The 26,906-nt window shown below is 43.6% G+C and overlaps 1 protein-coding gene across 5 annotated transcripts in view; it reads left to right on the forward strand.

Moving 5' to 3' along the window:
* Positions 1 to 26,906, forward strand: part of PTPRC (protein tyrosine phosphatase, receptor type C) — a 129,234-nt gene that overhangs the window by 38,592 nt on the left and 63,736 nt on the right. For 2 of the 5 annotated variants that reach the window (XM_027565795.1, XM_027565796.1), the window contains 2 exons: positions 18,253 to 18,279; positions 26,719 to 26,790. In XM_027565795.1, coding sequence (XP_027421596.1) covers positions 18,253 to 18,279; positions 26,719 to 26,790 — 99 coding nt within the window. Of the gene's footprint in view, positions 1 to 18,252; positions 18,280 to 21,475; positions 21,653 to 25,550; positions 25,944 to 26,718; positions 26,791 to 26,906 lie in introns of all 5 variants that reach the window. The other 3 variants (XM_027565793.1, XM_027565794.1, XM_027565797.1) reach the window with 3 other exon arrangements.

Here is a 26,906-nt window from a genome sequence, read left to right on the forward strand (position 1 = left end):
TAAGAAGACCCTGTTGGGGCTGTTTCTTTTATAGGGGCAAAGCCCCAGTCTCTCAGTTGGTTATTTAGGAAACGAGAGTTCATGTTTATCTCTCTTCCAGTGATAGTAACGAACACAGTCTCTTATTGAAAATTAACAGCGTATGATGAAAGACTACAGAAGAATATGTTCTCAGAGTGAAACAGCATTTCTCCTCAAATAAATCTTTTGGTTTGTGATATCTATCTGTCTGTCCATCTGTCTATCTATCTATCCATATAGGGTTGCCTAGTGGCTCAGACAGTAAAGAATCCTTCTGCAAAGTGGGAGACCAGGGTTCTATCCGTGGGTCAGGAAGATTCCCCTGGAGGAGGAAATGGCAACCCGCTCCAGTATTCTTGCCTGGAGAATCCCATGGACAGAGGAGCCTGGCGGCCTACAGTCCATGGGGTCACAAAGAGTCAGACATGAGTGAGCAATTAACACCTCACTTCACTTCATATATGTATTGACTTTGCTGATATTTTTTAAAAAGCAAACCCAAATTTAAGAAATTTATAGTTAGGAGATGTTCATGATATACTTCTCTCCAAACATTGCTTTAATTAAATGACTTTCATGCCATGGTGAATTGTGTAAACATATAGGGGCTAAAAACCCTAAAAAATAAGTAGAGTTATTTATAAGCTCTATTGGTAAGCTCATATATTCATTTGGTACACCATAGAATAGCAATCAAAAACCACTTTGAAAAAAATTACATTTACACATTTTCAACAGCATCCAGATTTATCTTCTTAACCCAAAGGCTTCATTTCCCCGCATTTGCTTATTCCTTACCTGCAGCAGTAATGCCACTGCCTCTTTGGCCTAACGCCCACGTCCTCTTTTCATGGGAACCTGGAGCAATTATCTCAAGCCCACCTTCACTTCTGTTAGGTGGTGGATGCTGCGCCCACATCTACAAAAAGCTGTGAGTACGTTTTCTATAAAGACGTTTAGGAGTGAGCTCACACACAGGGTGCAGGAATTTTCTAAAGCAGTTTCATGTTAAGTAGATGATTAAGTACACTTTACTGTATCCTTCAATCCCGAAATCTTATGATTCCTAAAACAGGGCACAGTATCCAATGCAGCCTTTCTCCCAGTGGCTATTTACAGCATCTGCATTGCAATTCCATGAAGACAGAGCCACGATGGCAAACATTTACCAGATGTGCCACGAAGGTTCCTCTGAATCTCAAAAGTAATTCTATGTAAGAGTGCAAGACAATCTTTATGTTTCTCAGAAGCATGAAAATAAAACTCTTTTTAAAATAACCTTTAATTGGGGAATAATTTTAGATTCACAGAAAAGTTGCAAAGAGAGTTCCCATCTACTTTTCAGTCAGCTTCCTCAAATTTTAACCTTTTACATAACCACGGTCCATTTGTCAAAACTGAGAAATAGACGTTGAGATTTCACCAGTTTTTAACGCCAACGTCCTCCTTCTGCTGCAGTATCCAGTCCGGAACACCACAGCAATTATTCACCAAGCCTCTCCAGTCTCCTTGGACCTGTGACTGTTCTCAACATCTTCCCTTGATTTTCATGATCTTGAAACTTTTGAAGAGTTCCTGGTCAGGTGTCTTGTAGAATGAATTTGAACTGGGGTTTGTCTGATGGACCAACTGAACTGTGATGCTCGCTCTGAACACAGATACTAGTGATAAGTAATCTTCACGAGGGCTTTATTATTAAACTAGCTTCCTTTAGGACTGATAACTCAGCACCATCACTCGCATGATAAGTAATTTTCACGAGGGCTTTATTATTAAACTAGCTTCCTTTAGGACTGAGTAACTCAGCACTATCACGCGCAGTGTGCTGTTTACTTCTCACAGAGATGCTGAAGCCCGGGGTTCACTGGGGTTCTATGACTCCCGATGGCATGTGTGCCACTCTGCAGCTAGGCTGTTACCACGGTGACTTGTCCTCATCAACGTGGCACTGACTGCCCCTCTGAAATTCAGGGAGTACCTCCATCACAGACGCCCTCACACAAGTGTCAGTGGATACAGATTTCCTTATGGAGACTTCCACCGGCTCTTTGCTATGACCTTTCTGTAGTTGGCCCTTTCCTGCTTCACATTGGCATCCCTGGCAACGAAAGCAGCTGCCTGTGACTTGGAAAGCTTACTCCGCCTCTGGGTCTTTATGGATCCCTCATCTTCACCACACCACAGCCAGACAGGTCTTATCCACCCAGTGTTAAGATAAGAAGGCAGACCTTACTCTCGGGACCTAAATCCATGGGTGGAAGGCAGAGCCTTTGAGCCCCCCGCCCTCTTAGCCTGGACCACGGGGCCAGGCACTTTGTCTGCATGGTGGTCCAGTTCACGGTAATTTTATGATGCCACCTAGCACCCCATGGGACGTATATTAAAGAAATAATGGTCTTGAAGACCTAGTGGCTTTGGTGTTATCCGGAGGAGCAGCAAGGGAGGTCAGTTATCAGTATGAGTCAGGACTGAGCAGAGTGTCAGGATGCCACCTAAAGGGAAGACTGTCTGTCTAAGCTCCCCAATGTCATGCTAGAAGATGCTGTTGTTTAGTTGCTAAGTTGTGTCCGACTCGTTGCGACCCCACAGACTGTAGCCCGCCAGGCTCCTCTGTCCATGGGATTGTCCAGGCAAGGATACTGGAGTGAGTAGCCATTCCCTTCTCCAGAGGATCTTCCCAAATCAGAGATCAAATTCGTGTCTCCTACATTGGCAGGTGGATTTTTTTTACCACTCAACCACCAGGGAAGTCCATCGTACTAGCAGAGCAAGGGCTTAATAATCAACATTAACTAGTATCGTCATCTTCATCATCATTATTGATGCTGTCATTTCTACATTTCATGGGATGCTCCAAGCCTTTTCAAATATTTTCCCATTTTTCTAATTCTATTTTATATTCTCCATTTTCAAAAGATATGGCTACATGTTCTAAGATTCACAGTGGGTCCATTGTTCTGATTTATTATGACTGTCAGCGCAGTTTTTAAGCATCCACAAGTTGAGGATATTGTATAATGTGATCTTAACTTCTAAAAGCATAGCTATGGTCTGTTTCATAGTTTTTCAATCATTGTCTCAAAACCAATTAGAAAATGTAGAGATTAAATGTAGCTTTAAATGAACTTCTTAGCACACAGTCAATATTAATTTTCTAATTACAAATATATTCACAATAACAATGTAGACACGGAAGTATGTGACTAGATGGACAATAAGGTAAGCAGTTAATAATATTTATTAGTTAATATAACGATGCATACACTTCTAGATTCTCTTCTCCATGCATATACCAAAGTGACTCTATTTAATTTACCAAAAACTTTAATCATACTGTATGCTGCAGAACCACTCTACCAGAATTCCCATTCTTTTTTTTGGAGACTCTGCAGTGCCCCCAGTAGTTTGCATAGTTCTTTAAAATAATCTATTAACAGTTACATAGCATGTGGATTTCATTTAACTATTTCTGTAATCTGAAGGCTTGATTTCAGTTATAACAAATTTTTTTCAGTCATCCTTGGAAAACTTTTAATATTTCTCAATTCTACTCACTGTAAGATTGTAGTAACTGTAGTTTTTTGATGTGTAATTCATTTTTGTGAGAAAGTGAAAATGAGTGAAAGTCACAGCCGTGTCTGACTCTTTGCTACCCCATGGGCTATACAGTCCATGGAATTCTCTAGGTCAGAATACTAGAGTGGGTAGCCTTTCCCTTCTCCAGGGGATCTTCCCAACCCACAGATTGAACCCAGGTCTCCCACATTGCAGGCAGATTCTTTACCATCTGAGCCACCAGGGAAGCCCAAGAATACTGGAGTGGGTAGCCTATCCCTTCTCCAGGGGATCTCCCCAACCCAGGAATCGAACCAGGGTATCCTGCATTACAGGCAGATTCTTTACCAACTGAGCTATCAGGGACAAAATCTAAATTTTAAAGAAAATGTAATTTTGTTGAGATAGGTGAGAGACTATGAAATAAGAACTTATAATACCAAAGAAAAAAAACAAAAACAAAACCCAGTGCTTTCTCACTAAATGTGCTCAAATTTACCTTTATCTCATTCACATGTAACTTTCATTCTTAAAAAAAATATAACATTGATAATATCTCATTAACAGTAAGAATTTACTTAATTTTGGCCTCAGCCTCCCCCTCACTAGGGTCAATTGGAATAGATTCTCATAAAGAGATAAATGATGTGAAAAAATTAAATCTATGAGCTTCTCATGAGATTTCCATAAGAATTATCTCAGCCCAAGTATACTTTTTTGTTGTATGACATGAAATGACATACTAGGCCAGAAACCAGATTTCCTTTATTATAGATCAGGCATAAAAATGATTTTTCGATCTCTGTAAATTAGGTATGCTGCTGCTGCTGCTGCTGCTGCTAAGTCGCCTCAGTCGTGTCCGACTCTGTGCGACCCCATAGACGGCAGCCCCCATGCTCCGCCATCCCTGGGATTCTCCAGGCAAGATTAGGTATAAGTTATGCAAATATGTAACCCATGTGGTTTGTTTTCCTTGGATCATTTTATCACTTATAAAAGGAAGGAAGGTATCTCTATCCATTTTATTTTACACACACACACACACACATACACACATGCACAGGTTTTTGGGTAGCACCTCACAGCTGGCAGGATTCTAGTTCCCTGGCCAGGGACTGAACCCATGCATTATGAAGTGGTGCACAGAGTCTTAGCCACTGCAGCACCAGAGTATCTCTCAGGCTTCCCTACCCTGAATGCCCCCTTTATCTGACCAGTGGCTCCCTTCCTGGATCTGAAATGGGTGGGCCAATTTCTGTTGTCACTGCTGACTTCACTTTAAAGGCTGACCAAGGCCTGTGAAAAGCACCATTCCAGAGTTCTGCCTGCCCAGAGTTTGCGCCTGCCTCAGGATTGAGGACCACACCTCAAACTCGAGGGTATGTGTGCTCTGTGAGATGAAAATGGCACCTTGATGTGAAAAGTAAGTCAAGACGCAGTTGCAGTGAGAAATAGACGCGTGATGAGGCATTTTATTCTGGCCACCGCACATCCACTCTTCAGCATTGTAATGCTGTTGTGTTTTTTAATACCTAGATTCAGTCAAACCACTTTCAACTCAATACACAGAGTTGACGTGCTGTCTGGGCCCCCAAGCTGGCGCTGGACACTTGACTCAGGTCTAAGGAAGCCATGTCTGGAGGTTTTAAAAGAGTGACAGCCTTAGCATATTTGCACGAAGGCCTCTGGTATGCTTTCGACTTTGGGCAATGCCTCGGCCGGTCGGTAAGGAGGACAGTGAACTGGACGTGAGGCTGAAAAGAAGGCACGCCTGTCTCCATCCAGCAAACTGCTATTATTATCTTTTGGTGTGCACACAATTTATTCACGGTGTTGCTATATTAACTCTACAAAGGACAGAGACACACAGGCAGAAGCTTGAGCTGGAGAGTACTCCCGTAGCTCTTTAGGACCACTTAGTATTTCGGGGTTGCGTTCGCCTCTGATATCCTATAACTGTAAGTTAGAGGCAGTAGGAAAAGTCTTTCATGGGCCATCTCTATGGTCCAACTTAAGATCTGTGTCGGTGGATTTCATGGGCTATCAGGGATTTTTTTGTTCAATTGTCAAACTTAAGATCTGTGTCAGTGGGTGAGGGGTTCTGGGGTAGTGTTCTGGGCGATGGCCAGAAGGCTGGGTCCCGGACCGCATGGCGCTGGTGTCTGAGCACCTCTGGGAAGGGAGGCCTGGGGCTCAGCACCCATGGGCCCCAGCCATTTCCACTGCTTGCCCGAGACAGCAATCACAGCTGATGGTCATTAGGAAACCACATGTTTTTGAGGGCTGGTATCTTTATTTTCACTCATAAGCCCTTCTTTGATAAAATTTCTTCAAAGCCCTCCAGGGGATGTTGTTATTCAGTTGCTAAGTCAGGTCCGATTCTTTGCGGCCCCGTGGAGTACAGACCCCAAGCTCCTCTGTCCTCCACCATCTCCTGGAGTTTGTGTAGACTTATGTGCACTGAGTCGGTGATGCCATCCAACCATCTCACCCTTTGCCACTTTCTCCTTTTGCCTTCAACCTTTCCCAGCATCAGGATCTTTTCCAATGAGCTGGCTCGTTGCTTCAGGTGGCCAAAGTATTGGAGCTTCATCCAAGGGGCATGCAAAAGAAATATAGAAGACAGAGCACTGGATATGAAAAGCACATCCATGCTAAGGGCACGTGACACATTCTGGGTGGGGCTCAGAGTCTTTCTTTCCCAGCACAAGTTGCATTAACTGCACAAAAGTTCTGCAAAAATTGAGAATTCAAGATGGTAGGCACGTGCAGATTCTTACTCAACTCATAATGAAAAATAAAATGAGATTTTGAGTGCCAACTAAATGAATAGATGACTCAGCCCTGAGAGCCTCTTAAAATGGTAGTTTTAACTACCCCTGGATTCCTGACTCTTTTTTTGAAAATTAGGACTACTGAGGGTCACCAAGTGAAAAAAGCAGAGTGATGGATGGGTGTTACTGGAATGAACACTGATTCAACACCACCTGTGTGCCTGCTGTCCGTTTTGTGAACCCTCCACAAATATTACTCAATCCAATCCTCCTTTGTACCTACACGTACATGAGGTGTGGTGATTCTGTCTCCACACACAAGGAGAACAAAGCTCACACGTATTATTCGGTCTGCTCAGGGTCCTAAGTGGCCGGCTAGGATTCAACACCAGGTCATTGTGAATGCAATGCAAAGCTCGGTTTGCTGTGGGTACAGGTTTGCATTTTGTTCTGCATTGCAGGACATAAATAGAGATGTGCAGGAAAATGTGAAAAGCACACAAAAATGACAAGAGGAACCACAGTGCTGTCTTATGAAATGAGAAATTACACATCCCATATCTTACAATGAGTTTCAGAATTCTATTGCCCAATGCTGTGTTACCATGTACGAACTGCATGAAGACTAAAACCCAAGATATTTATTATTTACCTTCCACAAATAGTCACCGTGTAACATTCAAGGCCTGGCAATTCACCAGCAACTTTAAGAAACACAGATAGAGTTAACCAGTCAGATTCCCAAAGGTGTGATCATGGTGTTCATGAGGAAAACAGTGGTCGTTACCCATTTCAGTCCCTAAGTGAGGAAGGGCTCAGTGATTACTTAGGGGCTAAGTGCACTCCTAAGTGCTTCACATGGTCTTACCTAACAGACATACGGCCCTATGACTAGATATTATAGATTAACTGGAGAACTGATGTTCAGAGATGGCATGTCACTTTTCCAAGGTCACACAGCTGGAGAGTGGAGATGGAGGGATTCAAGCCATCCTGTGCTGTTCCAAACAGCTATGACCTTAACTGGAACGTACCATGGAAAGAGATAACTAAATAGATAAGTTTATTCATGATATGTATGCCCGTGAGTGCCATACATCATTATTATTCTAAACGCTGGAAGACCTTGGTGACCTGAGGGGACCAGGAAAATTGTCATGAGGTTGGATTTTGAATCAAGTCTTGGATGGCCATGACTCAGGGTCATTAAAAGAAGGAAAGATATTCCAGGTTAGGGTAAAATAAAACTGAAAGGGAAGTAGGGAAGTATGCTGAAACCCTATTTGGTTGCAATAAATTGCACTTATACTGAATTTGAACTTAAATAAATAATTTCATTTAAGCATACCGATAATAGCATTGGAAAGGCAATTTGGAGATAGATTGGGAAGGGCTTTCAATAAGAACAGTAAAGATTCTGGAATCTTCTACTAAGTTATTTTAACAAGAATAAAGCATATCAGTACATTGTAAAAGTGGATTCCTCGTGGCTGTATCTAAAATGAATGGGGAAGTTGGGGGGGAGGTCACAGTTTAGGCCCGAGTGTAAAGGTTGGTGAAATAGGACGAGGTCAGAGTCAGACTAGGGGAAAGGCTGGGGAAAGAAGCTCGGAGCCCAGGTATTAGATATTCATGGAGTATGAGCCAAAGCTCAAGAGTAATGTGAAATGGGTGCTCTGAATCCTGCAGTGCCAGAGGGTAGCCTTATGTGGTTGATAAAAAATACTGGTTCTTTGCTGTCTGGTAGAGGTGGAACTGAGTTTTTGCACTGTTAATTTACTCACTCTGTGTGTTCACTTAATTCAATTTATTCAAACTGTCAGCATCCTTGTTTTCTCATTTAAGAAGCAAGAGTTCTAACACCCCACAGAGATATTCCAAAGAGAGTAGGTATTCCAAAAATGCTCCTTTTTACTTAAGAGAGAGGAAAATTTCCTGACACACAAAGGCCCAAGAAACTGACCCAATGTGAATCTTCCTGAAAACACTCAGTAAAAATGATCTCATGACCATTTTCCAGGACTGATAATGTATGGGTGTTCATATGCTATTTAATATTTTATGTACCATTAACTATCTTCAGCTAAGACCTAAGGCAGTTGCAAAGACTGAAGGCGGAAAGAGAAGGGGGCAGCAGAGGATGAGATGGTTGCCTGGCATCACGGACTCAATGGACAGGAGCTTGAGCAAGCTCCAGGACACAGTGAAAGACAGGGAGCCTGAGTGCTGGAGTCCACGGGGTCTCAAAGAGTTGGACACGACTTGGCAGGTGAACAACAGCATCAGGGCAGTGGGTAGAAACACTCGGCATAGAAAATGGTTACTACCGGGCTGAAGCCGCTTGGTAATGTGGCTGAGAGACCAAAACGCACCTATACATCTCTGGCTTCTCAGGCGTGACCTTTCAGGAGACTTCAAGTGTGATATTGAGGAAGTCGCTGAACATATTTAGCTCAGAACATTTGCTTGCAAAGGGTGTGATGTGGTATGTCGTAGCGGGAGAGTAACATTCGTAGGTGATGATAAAGAACTCTGCACTTGGTGAAATGTCTTCACCTCTGCTCTCTTTGGTCATTTCATAACCTTAAGGTTAAAGGAGTGTGAATTCTATTTAAAAATAAGCACATCTGTCTTACTTTTTTCTTTGGAACCTGTTTTCTCTAAGCTGCATTATGTAACTAATGAATCCAATTTCACTGCGGGCCCGAGAGGGTGACTTTTTACTTTATTGAAGAGGAGCTTGGATTTAACTTTTTTTTTTTTTCTCATTAAAATATGATCTGCAAACGCTTTTCCAAACGGAATGCTTCCAAGGGGGACAAACCGCCCTCCTAATTCCCAACCTTCTCCTTGAAACACCTTTTCATTGAAACAAAAACAAAGAGCTCTGAAACTCAGGGCTGCCGCACGAGCTCATTGTCTTATCAGCCGGCTTCGCCATCAACTGGAGAAGTTGTGGTTTAACCCCGGGCTGGGGCCGCTGCCGACGCTGCCATAGCAACGCGCTGCACCATTTGCAAAGGCTTGCGCGCTTAACCGCACGGCTACACCTCTTCCTTTCCTATAAAGACTCAGAATCAGAAAAACAGAAGTACCCTGGAGGAGGAGAAACCACAAGAGCAGAAAAGCCACCAAGGCTGCTCTTCGCTGTGCAAACAGCCTTCTGATGAGAAGAGCGTGTTGAGAACCTCTTCTGTTTGAAAGGGGAGCTTTTCCCATTAGGCCAGGTTCCTTTAATGATTTTGAAAGTCAATCAAGTGTTTCTGTTCGGAGTTTTCAGCAAGGGGAAATGAGAAGTTAGTAGCGCGTGTTATCAGACTCTGCTTTTATTTCCCTTCCCTTCTGGGCAGCCTCGGCAGACGTAGGGATCCTGTTTGCCAAAGGGGGGACAGGTTGGTTAGGCGGACTCGCTGCAACCTAGGGTCCTTCTCCTGTTCATTTGTTATTGTCTAGTACTCTTGCCTGGAAAATCCCATGGATGGAGGAGCCCGGAAGGCTGGAGTCCATGGGGTCGCTGAGGGTTGGACAGGACTGAGCGACTTCCCTTTCACTTTTCACTTTCATGCATTGGAGAAGGAAATGGCAACCCACTCCAGTGTTCTTGCCTGGAGAATCCCAGGGACGGGGGAGCCTGGTGGGCTGCCGTCTATGGGGTTGCACAGAGTCGGAGATGACTGAAGCGACTTAGCAGCAGCAGCAGCAGCAGCAGTGTTTAGTTCACTAGAAGATAGTATTGTGTTGGCCAAAAAGTTCATTTGGGTTTTTACATAACCTCTTGGCCAACTCACTATAATTTAGATTTCACTCTTGGTTCCTTTTTAAAAAAAAGTCTGTGGATGCTAAGTCATGGAGCTTGACCCAGACCTGGATCAGTGCCCAGTCCTGCAGCCGGCTGTCAACCCCTGGCCCCAGGAAGCCCACCCACCACCCTCTCTCTCCTACATCCCACTTCTTTTAGGAGATGTAGGTTTGATCACAGACTTTTTTGCTTGTTTGTTTAGTTTTAAAGCATGCACATAATAAGAGTAAACCATTTTCAGGAATGTTTTATTTTTCCTTCCTCTAAGCTTTGTGTACAAATACTGAAGAATAAGGGATTCCCTGCTGGTTCAGTGGTAAAGAATCTGCCTTCAATTCAGGAGACATGGGTTCGATCTCTGGGTCAGGAAGATCCCCTGGATTAGGAAACGGCAACCCACTCTACTATTCTTGCCTAGGAAATCCCACAGAGGAGCCGGTAGGCTACAGTCCATAGGGTCACAAAGAGTCCGACAGTACTAAGTACACACACATACACACTTGGTTTTATTTATTTATTTTTATTGTAAAGATTGCATTTTTTATGTGGACCATTTTTAAAGCCTTTAATGAAGTTTACAACATGGCTTCTGTTTTATGTTTTGGTTGACTGTGAGGCGTGTGGGATCTTTAACTCCCTGACGGGAGATGGAACGCACACGCCCTGGAAGGTGAGGTCATAACCTCTGGACCACCAGGGATGTCCCTCAGCTTGGTTTTAGTTCTGTCAGGTCATCACAGTTCTGTTCACACCCTTCCTTGCCTTCCATTCGCCCCCATCATTTTTTGTTTGTTTGTTTCTAAGTAAGAAGCTACCTCTTTTATAGCTATCATTCAGCAATTTGCGCTTTTAAAAAATAAATTTCAGTGTGTGACTTACTCTGAATCCCGCTTTGATGGTTCACACATGGTATTTTACTCATCGTGGGTCTCTTTAGAGTAACTACTGGATTGAGTGTTAAATACGTTTCCCTTATGGCAGTGTGTAGTTGAATAAGCCTGGGACATTTTAGAATCATGCTGCTGCTGCTGCTAAGTTGCTTCAGTCATCTCCGACTCTGTGCGACCCCATAGACGGCAGCCCACCAGGGTCCCCCGTCCCCGGGATTCTCCAGGCAAGAACACTGGAACGGGTTGCCATGTCCTTCTCCAATGCACCAAAGTGAAAAGTGAAAGTGAAGTCGCTCAGTCGTGTCCAACTCTTAGCGACCCCATGATCTGCAGCCTACCAGGCTCCTCTGTCCATGGGATTTTCCAGGCAAGAGTACTGGAGTGGGGTGCCATTGCTTTCTCCATTTAGAATCATATCTGCATTTAAAACCAAATTCCTTCTGCTAGGAACTCTTTAGCCTTGCATGTATTTATTTATTGAGACGTCCTCTGTTAAAAGAGGACAATGCCACCTACTCCCTGGGGTTTCCGATGAGATGGTACTGGGAGATTTGTAGTAAGACCAGGCCACTGCCCTCCACCTGTTGGCATCTTCCGGCTTTCCAGAAGAAAACACAAGCACGGAGCTACTCAACCATCTTTAACAGCTGTTTTCTGTTGTCCTGCTGTTTGTTTTTCCTGAAGATTTTAGCCAGTATCTCTTGACCTCCTTTCCTGTTCTTGAAATGTTGCTTTTTAGTGCCCTTTCTTCTGTTCCTGGATACAATATTGTCTCATTTCTGAGAAGAATTATAGTTTTCAGGGGTCTGTCTGCTCCTTGCACGCTCTTGTTTCTCCCAGGTCTTTCTTCTGTTTATTTTGGTCTCTGTCGTTCCTAAAGATTTCAGTCTGTTTCTTGGAATCCCATTGTATCTAAGAATGAGGCTCCCCAAAAGGGATGTTGAAATTCTGTGGTAATTGATGGAGCTTATAAATCACGTTGCTGTTGTTCAGTTGCTAAGTCGTGTCTTATTCTTTTGTGGCTCCATGGACTGTAGTCTGCCGGACTCCTCTGTCTAAGGTATTTCCCAGGTAAGAATACTGGAGTGGGTTGCCATTTCCTTCTCCATGGGCTCTTCCTGACCCAGGGAGTGAACCCAGGTCTCCTACATTGGCAGGTGGATTCTTTACCACTGAGTCACCAATAAATCTCCGAGTCTTTCTAAATTGCATGAAATCAGAAAGGCATTAAAACTCACTGAGCCTTAGTTTTTTTTATCTGTCAAAAGAGCTCCATGTCAATAGATATTAAAATCCTGTGTTCCTTTACCAGTTGAAATATCTAAAATGATTTTCTGGTGGTAAGCAGCAACTGTTTTATTCATGGGACTTTAGACACTTAAAAAATGTAAGCAATGTTTTAATACAAATTCTGCATAAAAAATAGGAGAACTAGTATCAGACAGCCTTCTTCATGTCTGCCACTTGCTCGGTGTGCAACCGAATAATTTACTAAGCTCCTTTCAGTGTCAGTTTCATTCCCTATAAAATAGGAAAAATAATTGCTGACTCACTGACTTGCTGGCATGCTTAAGGGCAAAAACATGTAAAGAGGCTTGCAGAGTGTCTAATACACAGCTTTTTGGCAAATTGTTGCTCTAATTATTATATTTACTGAAGGAGGGAAGGAGAGACTACTTCCTATAATTTTCTGAAGTCTAGTCAATGCTTCGTCACTTGCGTGAAGACTTACTCCATAGATACGTAGTAATAGGATATATTTGTTGGATTTGCTGTTTGTTGATCATATATTTAAAGAATAAGTTAAGGTAGAATCCTTTGATATTTGTTATTCTGTTTTAGTATTATCATGCCTTAGCAAGCAAGGAAAACCATACGTATCTCTTTTACTGGACCTGTATTTTTTTTGGGGGGGTCTTGACTTGCCTTTTCCATTTTTATATTGCTTTTATGTTTACAGAGGTCAGATGTGCATTTTTAACCTTCAAAACATGCAACTATTCATTGGAGGCTGATCCTGAAAACCGGCATTTATTTCATTTCTTCTGCTTCACCCCTCTGTCCTCGTACCTTTCTTAGATTTGCCAAACAAGACAGATTTAGATCCCTTTGGAAAGGGTGTTCCATTCCTTTTGAGGGAGTAGGGGGTTGGGGCAGTGGTGATGATACGAACAGCTGGTATTTAAAGCTCAAGTATGTCTTTTGAAATGTCATTTTCACTCAATTCATTCCTAGTTTTTGCTGAAATCTCTGGTGGGGGACTTAGGGGTGTGACTTCAAGGTAACTTTGATTTGCTATCAGTTAAACATTTTGAGTTGTAAAAGAAACATATTGGGAAAGGTAAATTCAGTAACAAGACATGTGTTAGAATAACACGGCTTTGAAGATCAAGTGGCCTGTTATCTCCATTTTCAACTGTTTAATGTACCTAGTCAGTTCCATGGCTGATTCACAGCAGCCGGATGGGAATGCTAGGAAAGGATTTGCAGATTTTTGGTGCTCTTCTGCCACCTACTGGAATACTTCTAAATAGTCCTTTGTCTAAATGGTGAAAACTAGTTCTTGCCATATATACATATTTTAAAGGGTAGGAAATGTTATTCCCAGAAGAGAAAAATCAAATTATAACATACAGAAACACTTGATATCTAATGGTGCTCTATTTTATTATATTTATTGGATATGATGTGTGTGTGGAACCCAAAAGACTGTTCAATGCAAAAAAAAAAAAATTGAAAAATCTTGATACCTTCCCTTGACTGTCACATCTAAGCATATACCCTCATAATTCCTACTGCCATTTCACACATTTTTCTTCACCTGTTTTCCAGACCTTCTCCATATGGTTCATATAAGTTTGACACCTATTGTAATGCTATTTGTATTAGCACAACCTCCTAATATTAAATAGCTTTCTAGGGAGCTCAATGGTGAAGAATTCTCCTGCCAATGCAGGAGATGCAAGAGATGCAGGTCAATCCCTGGGTTGGGAAGATCCCTTGGGGGAGGAAATGGCAACTCTCTCTAGTATTATTGCCTGGAGAATCCCATGGACAGTGGAGCCTGGCGGGCTACAGTCCATGAGGCCACAAAGAGTTGGACACGACTGAATGGGCACATACATATAGCATTAAATAGGTAGCTGTCATACATAAGTTAGTAAGTGCTTTAGGCAGATATTTTATTTGCTTTTCCAGGTCTGTTTGATTCCACTAACAGTAGGTGGTTGCTTCCTAATCATACACAAACTTGGGTATAAAGAGAGCTGCCTGCCTACATCCCACAACACAGGGAACCGCACGAGCTTCGTTGGCCAATCAGACCCCTCAGTGGCCAAATGCACTGACCAGATGGCTAAGTGGTGACATAGTTGAATATCTCACACCACCCTTTTCATCAGGTCTTCTTGTTTAGTGAAAAGGATTCAGCAGAGTCCCTTCAGCCTGTGATTTTGCTAACATTCTGATGCATGAAATGCAACAGACACTTGAAATCACTGTTTACATAATTTTGGAAGAATTGCCAATTAGGATGGGACGTCAACAAACCATACAGACATTTGGTAGTTTAGTCTCCTCTCAATATTGACATAATTTCAACCTTCCTCTACTTTATCATGTTTTTGTTCGTTGTAGTTTTTGTTTGTTTTTGGCGTCACCTCGGGGCTTATGGGATCTTAGCTCCCCCCTGCCAGGGACTGAGCCCTCAGCAGTGAAAGCGTGGAGTCCTAACCATTGGACCACCAGGGAATTTCTATCCTCTCTTTATCTCACGTGGGGAGATAACCTCCACACAAGTATCTGTTGTGTACATTTATGGAACAGTCATCAGAGGACTTTTGAGCGTGGATATGTCCTTTAGAGGGGCTTCCCTGGTGGCTCTGTGGTAAAGAATCCACCTGCAATGCAGGAGACCTGGGTTTGATCCCTGGGTCCAGAAGATCCCCTGGAGGAGGGCATGGCAACCCACTCCAGTGCTCTTGCCTGCAGAATCCTATGGACAGAGGAGCCTGGGGGATTCCAGTCCATGGGGTCGCAAATAGTCAGACACAACACATACTCACATGTCCTTTACATATTACTTAGATTTTTGACTAGTCTACTTCATGTAGATGGTCTTTATATGTGTTCCTACTTTGCAAATTATAGCTAAATTCTAAAAACTAATTGAAATATTTTAAAAAATAATTGTAGTCTAGTGGATATGGCTTAGGAAATGAAAGTGTCTTTTCCAGTTACATTGCGGTAGTGCCTGAATATTTTCTTAAATATTTATGTATAATGAAGATTATATATATGAAAGTGAAAAGTGTCAGTTTTTCAGTTGTGTTGGATTCTTTGAGACTCCACTGACTATAGCCTGCCAGGCTCCTCTGTCCATGGGATTCTGCAGGCCAAGAAGAATACTGGAGTGGGTTGCCATTTCCTCCTCCGGGGATCTTCCGAACTCAGGGATCAAACCTGGGTCTCCTGCATTGCAGGCAGATTATTTACCATCTGAGTCACCAGGGAAGCTCATATTATATAAATAATGTACAGTATCTATCTATCTATAAAATCAGTTCAGTTTAGTCGCTCAGTCATGTCCGACTCTGTAACCCCATGGACTGCAACATACCAGGCTACCCTGTCCATCACCATCTCCGGAAGCTTCTTTAAACTCATGTCCATTGAGCTGGTGATGCCTTCCAACCATCTCATCCTCTGTCATCCCCTTCTCCTCCTGCCTTCGATCTTTCCCAGTGTCAGGGTCTTTTCCAATGAGTCAGTTCTTCATATCAGGTGGCCAAAGTATTGGAGCTTCAGCATCCGTCCTTCCAAGGAATATGCAGGACTGATTTCCTTTAGGATGGACTGGTTTGATCTCCTAATACAAGAATATGTTTTATTTTGAAGAGCAAACCAGGGAATGTAATTGAAGGACCCTCCTCACTGATACACCTCTGATGGTGTTTCTGAGGGGAGAGGGTTTTTTTTCAGATCTGTTCGTCCTCAGAAAATAAAATCTCGAGGCAGGAAGTAGTTTAAATACCGGCCCATCCATTATGCTACCCTCTCACAAGGTCAGCTGCCTGTCTTTTGGGGGAGAACCGACAGTATCTTTTTATTCAACAGTTGTTTACTGAGATGGCCGATGGATCCACGTCTTGCTCCGTGGGGTGGAATCCAGTTCTCATCATGCCAGTACGGTAGCTGATCGTAATCCCTGAGCTCACAGGCTAAATGTACCAAGAAATGCTCTCCAACACCTCCTCCACCCGCCAGCCACCAGCACTGGGAGTCTGCATTAGGTGATCCTCATATTCTTCTTTCAGAGAAGGCAATGGCACCCCACTCCAGTACTCTTGCCTGGAAAATCCCATGGACAGAGGAGCCTGGTAGGCTGCAGTCCATGGGATCGGGAAGAGTCGGATGCGACTGAGCGACTTCACTTTCACTTTTCACTTTCATGCATTGGAGAAGGACATGGCAACCCGTTCCAGTGTTCTTGCCTGGAGAATCCCAGGGACAGCGGAGCCTGGTGGGCTGCCGTCTATGGGGTCACACAGAGTTGGATAGGACTGAAGCGACTTAGCAGCAGCATATTCTTTTTTATGTCATATTTCCTCTTGTCCGTCATCACAGTGTATGGCTTTTCTCTTTCTTTTTTCTTTCTTTTCTTTTTTGTCTATATCTCACATTGGACTAAGTTCATTGAGGGCAGAGAATTTCTTTATCTTGATCATATTTTATCCTAGAACGTGGCATAATGTACAGAGCATAGTAAGCAATCAATACTTATCATCTCAATAAAGGAATTCGTTTGGGAAAAACTTTCCAGAAGTCCTTTAAAACTTTTTTTGCAGACTTGAAATTAATTCCAACAGTTCTCCTTTAGTCTATTATTTTTATTTTACCCGAGAATTCAAAAACTAATATTAATAGCATAATTTTGACATACTTGGGCTTTATAAACATGACGTTAAGAGAAGAGCTATGAAATGAAGCAACAGACAAACAACTAATCTCAAAAATATACAAGCAACCCCTACAGCTCAATTCCAGAAAAATAAACGACCCAATCAAAAAATGGGCCAAAGAACTAAATAGACATTTCTCCAAAGAAGACATACAGATGGCTAACAAACATATGAAAAAATGCTCAACATCACTCATTATCAGAGATATGCAAATCAAAACCACTATGAGGTACCATTTCATGCCAGTCAGAATGGCTGCAATCCAAAAGTCGACAAGCAATAAATGCTGGAGAGGGTGTGGAGAAAAGGGAATCCTCTTACACTGTTGGTGGGAATGCAAACTAGTACAGCTACTATGGAGAACAGTGTAGAGATTCCTTAAAAAACTGGAAATAGAACTGCCTTATGATCCAGCAATCCCACTGCTGGGCATACACATTGAGGAAACCAGAAGGGAAAGAGACACGTGTACCCCAATGTTCATCGCAGCACTGTTTATAATAGTCAGGACATGGAAGCAACCTAGATGTCCATCAGCAGAGGAATGAATAAGAAAGCTGTGGTACATATACACAATGGAGTATTACTCAGCCATTAAAAATAATACATTTGAATCAGTTCTAATGAGGTAGATGAAACTGGAGCCTATTATACAGGGTGAAGTAAGCCAGAAAGAAAAACACCAATAAAGTATACTAATGCATATATATGGAATTTAGAAAGATGGTAACAATAACCCTGTATACGAGACAGGAAAAGAGACACTGATGTATAGAACAGTCTTTTGGACTCTGTGGGAGAGGGAGAGGGTGGGATGATTTTGGAGAATGGCATTGAAACATGTATAATATCATATATGAAACGAGTCGCCAGTCCAGGTTCGATGCACGATACTGGATGCTTGGGGCTGGTGCACTGGGACGACCCAGAGGGATGGTATGGGGAGGGAGGAGGGAGGAGGGAGGAGGGAGGAGGGTTCGGGATGGGGAACACGTGTATACCTGTGGCAAATTCATTTTGATATATGGCAAAACCAATACAATATTGTAAAGTTAAATAAAATAAAATTAAAAAAAAAAAAAAAGAGAAGAGCTATGGTTTAACCGGGAGAAAGGTACTGAAAACTGTGACTGTGTGAATGTGAATTAACATAGAGATGCTATACATGTATATATATATATATATATATATATTTACATATGTATGTGTGAAATTTGAAACTTTCTAAGAGATGTTTGTTTTCCTTTTTTCAGGAAACTCTACCCAACCTTTTACTCAAGGTATTTACATTTTACTTATTTTACTTTTTGTTGCTAACTTTGTTTAATGTTGATAAACTTTTCTGTGATATTCTAGTGAAATCATTTTGTACAGACAAGCCTTGTAATCATGAGTGGCCCTTGACATTCTCTTGTTCTTAATATTCCTACTTGTAAGATATAAAGTTGGATAACTACCTGAGCATATTATTATTTGTAGACGAATTACTGTGTATAAATTATAGCTTTTCTTACACCTGCCAGTAAACCATACGGCAAGTTTTCAATCTCTTTTTACATTTTATCACTATAAAGACAGCAATTTATTTTGGTCAGATTGCAGAGCTTCATATTTAGGGAACTATATGATAAATTAGAATTCTAAACATAATTATATATATATATAATGTATAAATTCCTGCAACAGAAAAGTTTTGACAGTATTGAGATATTTTAAATAATCATTTCCAAGTTGTATTGTCACACCTTAACTGTTTTAACAAGTGTCCTAATCCTGAGGTAAATTAAATTTAAGCAATGAAGATGCTGACAATTAGTTCATATATTTCACATGTCAAAGGAGAGAGAAAAATTGGGTTACATCCAGTTAAAAATAAATTACACTGGTTAAATGTTATTGTTTTTGAAAATATGTTATAGATACCCTGATTAATCATTAAGAAGATAGGTAATGTCCCTAAGATAACCCTGGTTTAACAATTATAGAGCACAGCTCTAATGAGGCACATTTGAAATCTCCTCAGAATTGTTTGTTATTTTTTAAAAAATTTTAATTTGGAGGATAATCACTTTACAATACTGTGATGATTTTTGCCGCCCATCAACATGAATGGGCCACAGGTATACATGTGTCTGCTCCCTAAAGAAACTTTAGCCCATGGCAGAGAGGTCTTATAAATATATGAAAGTCATTGAAGCATAGCAGATTGTGATCAGTTTATTCCACCTACTGACATACCCACCTTTTACAGAAGAGTAAGTTCGTCTCAATCACAGAAACTGGTTACTTTTGCCGGAAGGGATGGGAAGGGGGTGGAAAGGAGAGGGAACATTTAAAACAGTAGGTGACCCTCACCTTGAGAGAGTTTCCACGCTCTCTGCACGGAGCCATCACAACAAGCCTCCAAACGGTGAACCCGAGTAAGTGAAATAGTGGCCCCCGACGCAAGCCAGAATATTCTCTCCCAAGTACGAGAATACGATCAGTGGGAACCAGGCTCTTTTCCTGAAAGCAGAAGGGCTCATTGGAACCTTGCCGACACCAACGTTAGTTTAACCTAAAAACAAGACGCTGGTCAAGTCTCGTGTGATGGATGTGGATCAATGTTATTGGGCAGAATCTTCAGCTCCTCCCTGCCTCGTTTCTTCTCCCCACCCCCGGCCTCCTCCAGTCTCCCCCCAGCCCCACGCACGTCCGGTCACTCGACATTTGGCAATGAGAAACCCCAAAGCTTAGATTTAGCACCTGACGCTGAAGACAGGAAGGTGCCACTTATTACTCAGTTGGACGTCTTGGCGTGTCATTGTGGATGAACGTTTGTTAATTAAACTCCTTTATTTGTGACGTCCTAGGTTATAAAATTTTAGGGTTTGGGACCTTTCTTTGGCAAAGAACACGTGGAGCAACTGCACTGTCTCTTTCTGTAATCACAGACTAGTTCTGTGATCTTTCGGGCGCTCTAGCCTCGGGGCAATTCCATGTGACTCAGGCAGATTTCATGGATATTTGGTGAAAAATGGATTTCACGTCACCTTCAACATGGATAACTGAAGCTGCGAATTACTTCCGTCGTTGCTGTTTCTGTTTTCTTAATCCTCTGCTCGAATCTTCCATTTCTGTTCTTAGTTCTGTCCTGCTGGTCGCTGCCCCCCCCCGCCAGTCTCTCCTTTTTCCGATATTTTTGTGCTAATCTTACTTGCCTAATCCTGTTGAACTGAATGAATCAAAATGCTTGTGTGATAGAACTCAATTTTTCATGAATTAGATATTGCATAACATGAAATTTGCTATTCATAGAAGTAAACACAGGTTAAACAGAAAATTCAGGAAAAAAATGGATCTTTATAATCCCAATAGTCAGAGATCACCATGTTGTTTTATTTTTTTAAACAACGGGTGTACTTCCGCGTCCTCTGAGAGGAGGAAACCTGCTCGCCGAGAGTGCACACGTGCCGAGATCCCCGGCACACAGCGCCTGCTCGCCCTGCCTGCAGCCTCTTCCGCTGTGCGCTCAGCTCTGCACCGTTCTACTCCACCGCCCCCTCGCCACATTTTTCTTTTTTCTGAAGTGAACTGAAACTGGGGGAAATGTTACCTCAGCATCTCAGATTGATGTTTCATTTGCTATCATGAAAAAAATTATTTTTGGAGACTTAGGTCATTTATATATTTGTGAACTTTGTTTTCCAGTCTTTTACTCACTCTTTGAATTTCTTTTTTCCATTTTATTAATTTTTTAAAACTTATTGTTTTGTATTGGAGTATAACTGGTTGAAAATACCGTGCTAGTTTACAGGTAGACAGGAAAGGGACTCAGCCATACATATACATGTATCCATTCTCCCCCAGATTCCTCCCATCCAGGCTGCCACATGACACTGTGCTTTGTTTGAATCTGATTGATTTAAAAAATCAGTGTATGCATCTGGAACGTTTGTCTTTCATTTTTTATCTCCTGGTACCCTAGCCCTCCTAATGAACCCCTTCCAACTTTATTTTTCTTTATCCTTTTCCTTGATCAGTCTTTATGGTTTCTTTTAATCATCTTCACATGTTGTGTTTCATCCTTCTGAACCTGAGTGCTTCGGACAGAATCCACCAGTGAAGTAAGAGGCGGGGAGGGGGTCACTGCTTTTGATTCCATTTCCCTGTTTTCGCCTTTAGCCCCCGTTTTGTAGCTTGCTTTACATATGTCTACGTATTCTATCTATTCCTCTGCATGCATCTTTATTTGTATACATGTGTGTGCACATATGTATGCACACACACACCCCATATACACATAAATACCATGGCTCCTGGCAGTATGGTGTGTGTATATATTTACGTATATGCTTTTGTACACATGTATGTTTATGTACACACAGTAATGGGCGGGGGAGTTGGAAGGCTCAGACGGTATGATCTGGGGTATGACTCACGTGTTTCTTTTCTCCTTCCTGCATCTCCTGTGAACATGACGGAACACAACCGAAGAGCCCTCTACTCCGACTCCAAGTCGCCCCTTACCTGCTCGCACCACTGCATCCTCACCCGCAAACACCTCTAAAGGAGGAAAAGACTCCTCAGAGATCTCGCCTCCTTCGAGTCCAGACAGTCTCACCACGAAAGCACCCCCGACCTCTTGGGGAAATAATAGCACTGCTGTGACAGGTTGGCGGAGATCTTAACTGACACGGGATTAGGAAAACTCGTCTCTCTTGCTCTCTCTTTAATTTTAAAGTTATCAGAACAGTTTGCCTTTAAATTCTGTGTTCAGTGTCTGTGTATGTGATTTCGCTGAAGGGTGTGAAGTGTAGAAGCTCGAGGTTTCAGTGGAATGTTGGTGGACTAAAGTCACGAAGCCTGTTCTTGGGGAGAAGGGGGGAGAGGGAAGCCCCTAGGTAATATCAGGGTGTGCATGGATGTGGGGGTGGGTTCTGAGTGTCCTCTGGCTCAAGTACAGCCTCATTTTCCTGGATCCTGCTCCCCTAGACTTTCTATGGCCCTCCAAGAGTCAGAACATCCCCTTTCAGGTTGTCAGTCTTACCCTTCTTGGCTTTTACTCTAAAGTAGAGCTTTTCTTGGTTCAATCCCAGCTTCTCAGTATCAGAAAATCACTGGAGACAGACCTTTGATTTTATTTTTTTTAATCACACTGAGGGTTAATAATATAGCTTTGTTCTTGGATTTCTTTCAGACCTTTGATTTTTTTTTTTTTTAAATCACACTGAGGGTTAATAATACAGCTTTGTTCTTGGATTCTTCTTCTTGTTGTTTTTTTAATTATCTAATTAGGGCTGTGAGTCCTAACAGTAGAATTGAAGATAATAGGGCCATGTTGGTAGCAAAGTGACAGAGTGCATGGGAGGTGTTTCTGCCGGGGAAAATCTCTGAGGTTCCTAGAATCCAGGGACACCAATGAGCTGCTGGTTCTCTGTTTAATGTTAGGTTTGCAAGTGTATCTGCCGCGTAAACCGACCATCCTGAGGATTGTTCCTGCTTTTTGCCTTAATAATGTGCTGGGTGCCACTTTCTGAGGCAAACTGCTTAATAGACCTGCTCTGATTAAAGAGAAGAAGAAATTTATTTGTTCAGTTAGGTCATCAGTCTTAGCTTGAAACAGAAGCATGGGTGGCGCCGTCACAGACCCGTGGTCCACGGCACACACAGTTTTGAGCACCATCCCAGTGAAGTTTATTGGTTGTGGTAAGCAGTTACATCAATTGCAGTAATTTATATTTAATCTTTATACCATTTTCCCCTGCAACCACAGGGCAGGCATGGTGGCTGGGACCTGCCTAAACATGGCAAGCGTTCAAATTCCCTTTAACAAAAGGAATGTGAGGATGAGGGAGCTGATGTCTAGTTCCATGCTAAACTTTGTTAATGACTGAGTAACAGCACAGCGCACAAAGTTTTCTATTTCAGACATTCCCTACTTTATCTCACACACACCCACAACATTACTACTTTTTTATTTCCACAATTTCCCCCCAAAACCATTAAAGCCAGAGATTTACATATGAAGCAAAGCTTGATAAAAAAGGTTTAAAAGGAAATGGATTGGACATAAGGATGAATTCTTTACAAATACTAACTTGCTCTGGCACAGTAATACTAATGGTTAAATTAGCATGGAAATCTTCATATACTTTCAAACAAAACACATTTTCTTCTCTGAAAAATAATCTTGGCAATAATCAAATTATTATTTTGAAGTATTAAAACCATTCCTTTGGGATAAAAATTATGACAGGCAATCCATGAGCTTTAAACAGCCACCCCATTTCACTGACTCCAGCTGTCGTGGAAACTTTTCCAGGCAAGAATACTGGAATGGGTTGCCATTTCCTTCTCCAGGGGATCTCCCTGACCCAGGGATTGAACCCGTGTATCTTGCGTCTCCTGCCTTGGGAGTTTTCTCTACCACTGAGCCACCTATTGTCATTCAGTTGCTAAGCTGTGTTGGACTCTTTGTGACCCCATGGAGCCACCTGGAAAGCCCTAAAAAGATCTGGAGATTTAGCAAATCCACAGATTCAAAAGTTGTGGATGGAAGGACTTTTCCCAAGATGCTTCCCATCCATGAATGAGGGCAGGCGTGATTGTCACACAGACTTGTCTGCTTTGTCCCACCAGGGACTTCTGTCCCTGTCCCCGTGGCTACGTCCACTAATGAAAAATCTGTTAGGATCAATTAACCTCATTAAATTGTGATTGCCACTCCTGTGCCATCTCTGAGATCACTCCACCGGGAAGAGTAGGTTCCCTTGAAGAGGGAAGGTCATGGATGTCTGGGCCAGGAAGACTGAGGGCTCTCAGGATGCCCTGAGGACTAGGGACCCTTGGGACGGACAGAGAGAATGAGCCAGTGAGTGGAGGAGGAGAAAAGGGTGTGCAGGAAGCCTCAAGTCAAGCCTGACCGATTTCAGAAGGGCCAGTTGTGTGCCTGCCGCTTTTTTGAAGGCTTAAAAAACAAACAAACAAACCAAGTTTCCACTCTTCTCCTGGTTCTGTGGGAAGCTTCTTCTGAGGATCTGGTACTGAAGAACGGATGTTTACGTTCTCCATTCTGGAGCGGCTTTAGTTAAGTTTGGGGGTTAAGGGGCTTCTGGAGCCTGAGCTGAGAACTCAGACCCAGAATCTGGGAAAGATGCGCGTTCAGTTCTGGCAGGCATGGATGTGCATGATGGGAGGGAGCCTGCGTGCTCACGTCAGAGCCATCGGGGGACGTGCACGTGCGCGTCACACACCGACACACCCAGCATCTAACTGCAGAAGCGCAGCCAACCTCAGACCCTTGAGCCAGTGACCCCAGTGGTCAGGGCAGTGAAGCCACCACACAAGTCCAACCAGGAGCTAGCCCGTATTTTGTTTCTGCCAGGACAACGAAGCATCTAGTTAGCACCGAGTGAATACACGTTGCTCCCCTGTGCTGTGATTCTGGGTGAAGTGTGTGTGTGTGTGAGTGTGTCTGGGGGTGGGGGATGTGTGACACGCGGTGGGTGCTTTGAACCTTGACATTGAGACGTCTTAAGGAAGTACACGGTGGGCTTTCATCCGCGGCCATCCTTGATTCTACACCCATGAGCGCGTCTGTGATTGCAAACCCAGGGGGCTGCTGTCCGTATAGCACGACGTTCTTGGGCTCTAAACCAGTCCACTTTCCCCTGGCAAGGGCAGCCGCCATCCTGAAGGGAACATCGTGACCCTCAGCTGGAAGAAAAAAGCACCCAGTTCCGCAAAGGTGCAGGCGAGATCCCCCGCAGCTCTGTTTTCAGAAAATCAGGAGGGAGTACCCGCACCGCTGGCTTCCTCCGCCCCGAGGCTCCCGGCAGGGCTCGGGGGCAGGTCCTCCGTGGGGACCTCACCGCAGCCTTCCACCCTCAGAGCTCACTTCCACCTCTGCGGCCTCTGCCCCGCCAGCAGCACCCACTCTGGCATTTTCGGTGTCACCAGGGTACCCCCTACCCCCGCCAGGAAGCGCGGCCTCCCTGGGTGGGAGGGCAGATCCAGACTTTCTCTCCAGGTCCCAGATGCCTCATTTATTCCCGCTGCTGAGTCTTTGCTGCTGCACGCGGGCTTTGTCCAGCTGTGGAGAGGCCAGGGCTCCTCTCTAATGGGGACTGCTCCTTGCGGTGGCTCCTCTTGTTGCAGAGCAAAGGCTCTAGGGCGCGGGGGCGTCCATAGTTGCAACTCTGGGCGCTAGAGCGCAGGCTCAGTAGTTGCGGTGCGAGGGCTTTGTTGCTCCTTGGCGTGTGGGGTGTTCGTAGAGCAGGGATGGAACCCAGTGTCCCCTGCAGTGGAAGGAGGATTCGTCAGCACTGAGCCACCCGGGTAGCTCCCCGCCCCCGATGCTTTTACAATGTGAGTTGTGATGCCCTTTAAGTCATCTCTCCCGCGTGCCGCGCTGGTTTTCATCCGGGTTTGCAGACGGGTAGGTTGTGATGCTGCAGGAGTGCTTGAGTGTTAGCTGCCCGGCCTTAGCTTGATCAGTAGGCGATGCCTCCACGGGCCGCGTGGCCCTGCGCTTGCCGGGCAGGAATGCTGATGGCCTTTGTGATTGCAGGTGCCCCAGGAGAAGGGACCACGACCGCCTTGCCTGCAGGCCCCGCTGCCCCACCAGCCACCTCCCGCAGCCCTGCACTCAGCAGCACTGCTGCCTCACCTCCACTCACCTCCAACTCGACCACCCAGGATAACGCCTCACTCCCACTCACCTCCAACTCGACCACCCAAGATAAAGCCTCACCTCCACTCACCTCCAACTCGACCACCCAGGATAACGCCTCACTCCCACTCACCTCCAACTCGACCACCCAAGATAAAGCCTCACCTCCACTCACCTCCAACTCGACCACCCAGGATAACGCCTCACTCCCACTCACCTCCAACTCGACCACCCAAGATAAAGCCTCACCTCCACTCACCTCCAACCCGACCACCCAGGATAACACCTCAGGTTTGACTGTGATGCCTTAGGCATGTTAGATGCTGGATCATGAAATGGAAACTTGAGACCTTCAGGCAACTGTTTTATTTCACACCCAACAGGGCTCAGTGGGTTTCCTGTTTTACAAATTTTCACACATTGATACTAAATTAGGCAACAAAACCTTACCAGTAAGCTTCCTCTGGGCATGTTTTATTTTATTATTTATTTTATAAAAGTTCATGGCAAAGAAGAAAGGTAACAAGCTTTCAGTCCCATAGCCCTGAGATCAAATCCAGCCTCTTCAACTTTCTAGTTGACTTCAGGAAAGTCGCTCCTACTTTCTCTGTGTCTGGTTTTCACTTGTAAAAAGGGGTATAATAATACTCATTTCATAAGATTGATATGAGGGTGGGATATGTAAAAAGCCTGGTATGAGAAGAATAATACAAAAAGGTAACCAGGATCCTCGTTAGTGTAATAATTGGAATAAGGAGAGTTGTAACAGAATGAGAAGCAATTGGAGGGAGACTGCACATGTCTGAATTATACCAAGGAAGGGTTTCTTCTCAGCATATGCAGTGTCTGGTTCCGATGGTATGAACTCTTAGTTATCTTAAAGGGCCACGTGTAGATAAATCTTTAACTCACTTTCTTGGTTTAGAAACAAGCAAAAGTCCATTCAAATGAGGAGGAAGCCCCTAGCAAAGATTCCTTTAGGAAATGATCTTTGCTGAGGCATTTTCCCCTCGCCCTTCGATAGGACAAGCTCATTAACTGTGACCCTCTGTTCATTTCCTTGCAGATGAGCAGACCACGACCCCCGCACTGACCACTGCATCCAGCGTTAGCCCTGCAACCGCTCTCTCAACCATAGGTGACAACCTGACCCCCAGTCATGCAGTCACTCCGCCACCACGCACCTGGGACACGCTCCCTGAAGGCCCTGCGTTGGCCGCATCTACCCCAGGCTCTTTCTTCACAATGTTCACT

Source organism: Bos indicus x Bos taurus, chromosome 16 (assembly GCF_003369695.1).
Source record: "Bos indicus x Bos taurus breed Angus x Brahman F1 hybrid chromosome 16, Bos_hybrid_MaternalHap_v2.0, whole genome shotgun sequence".
NCBI lineage: Eukaryota > Metazoa > Chordata > Mammalia > Artiodactyla > Bovidae > Bos > Bos indicus x Bos taurus.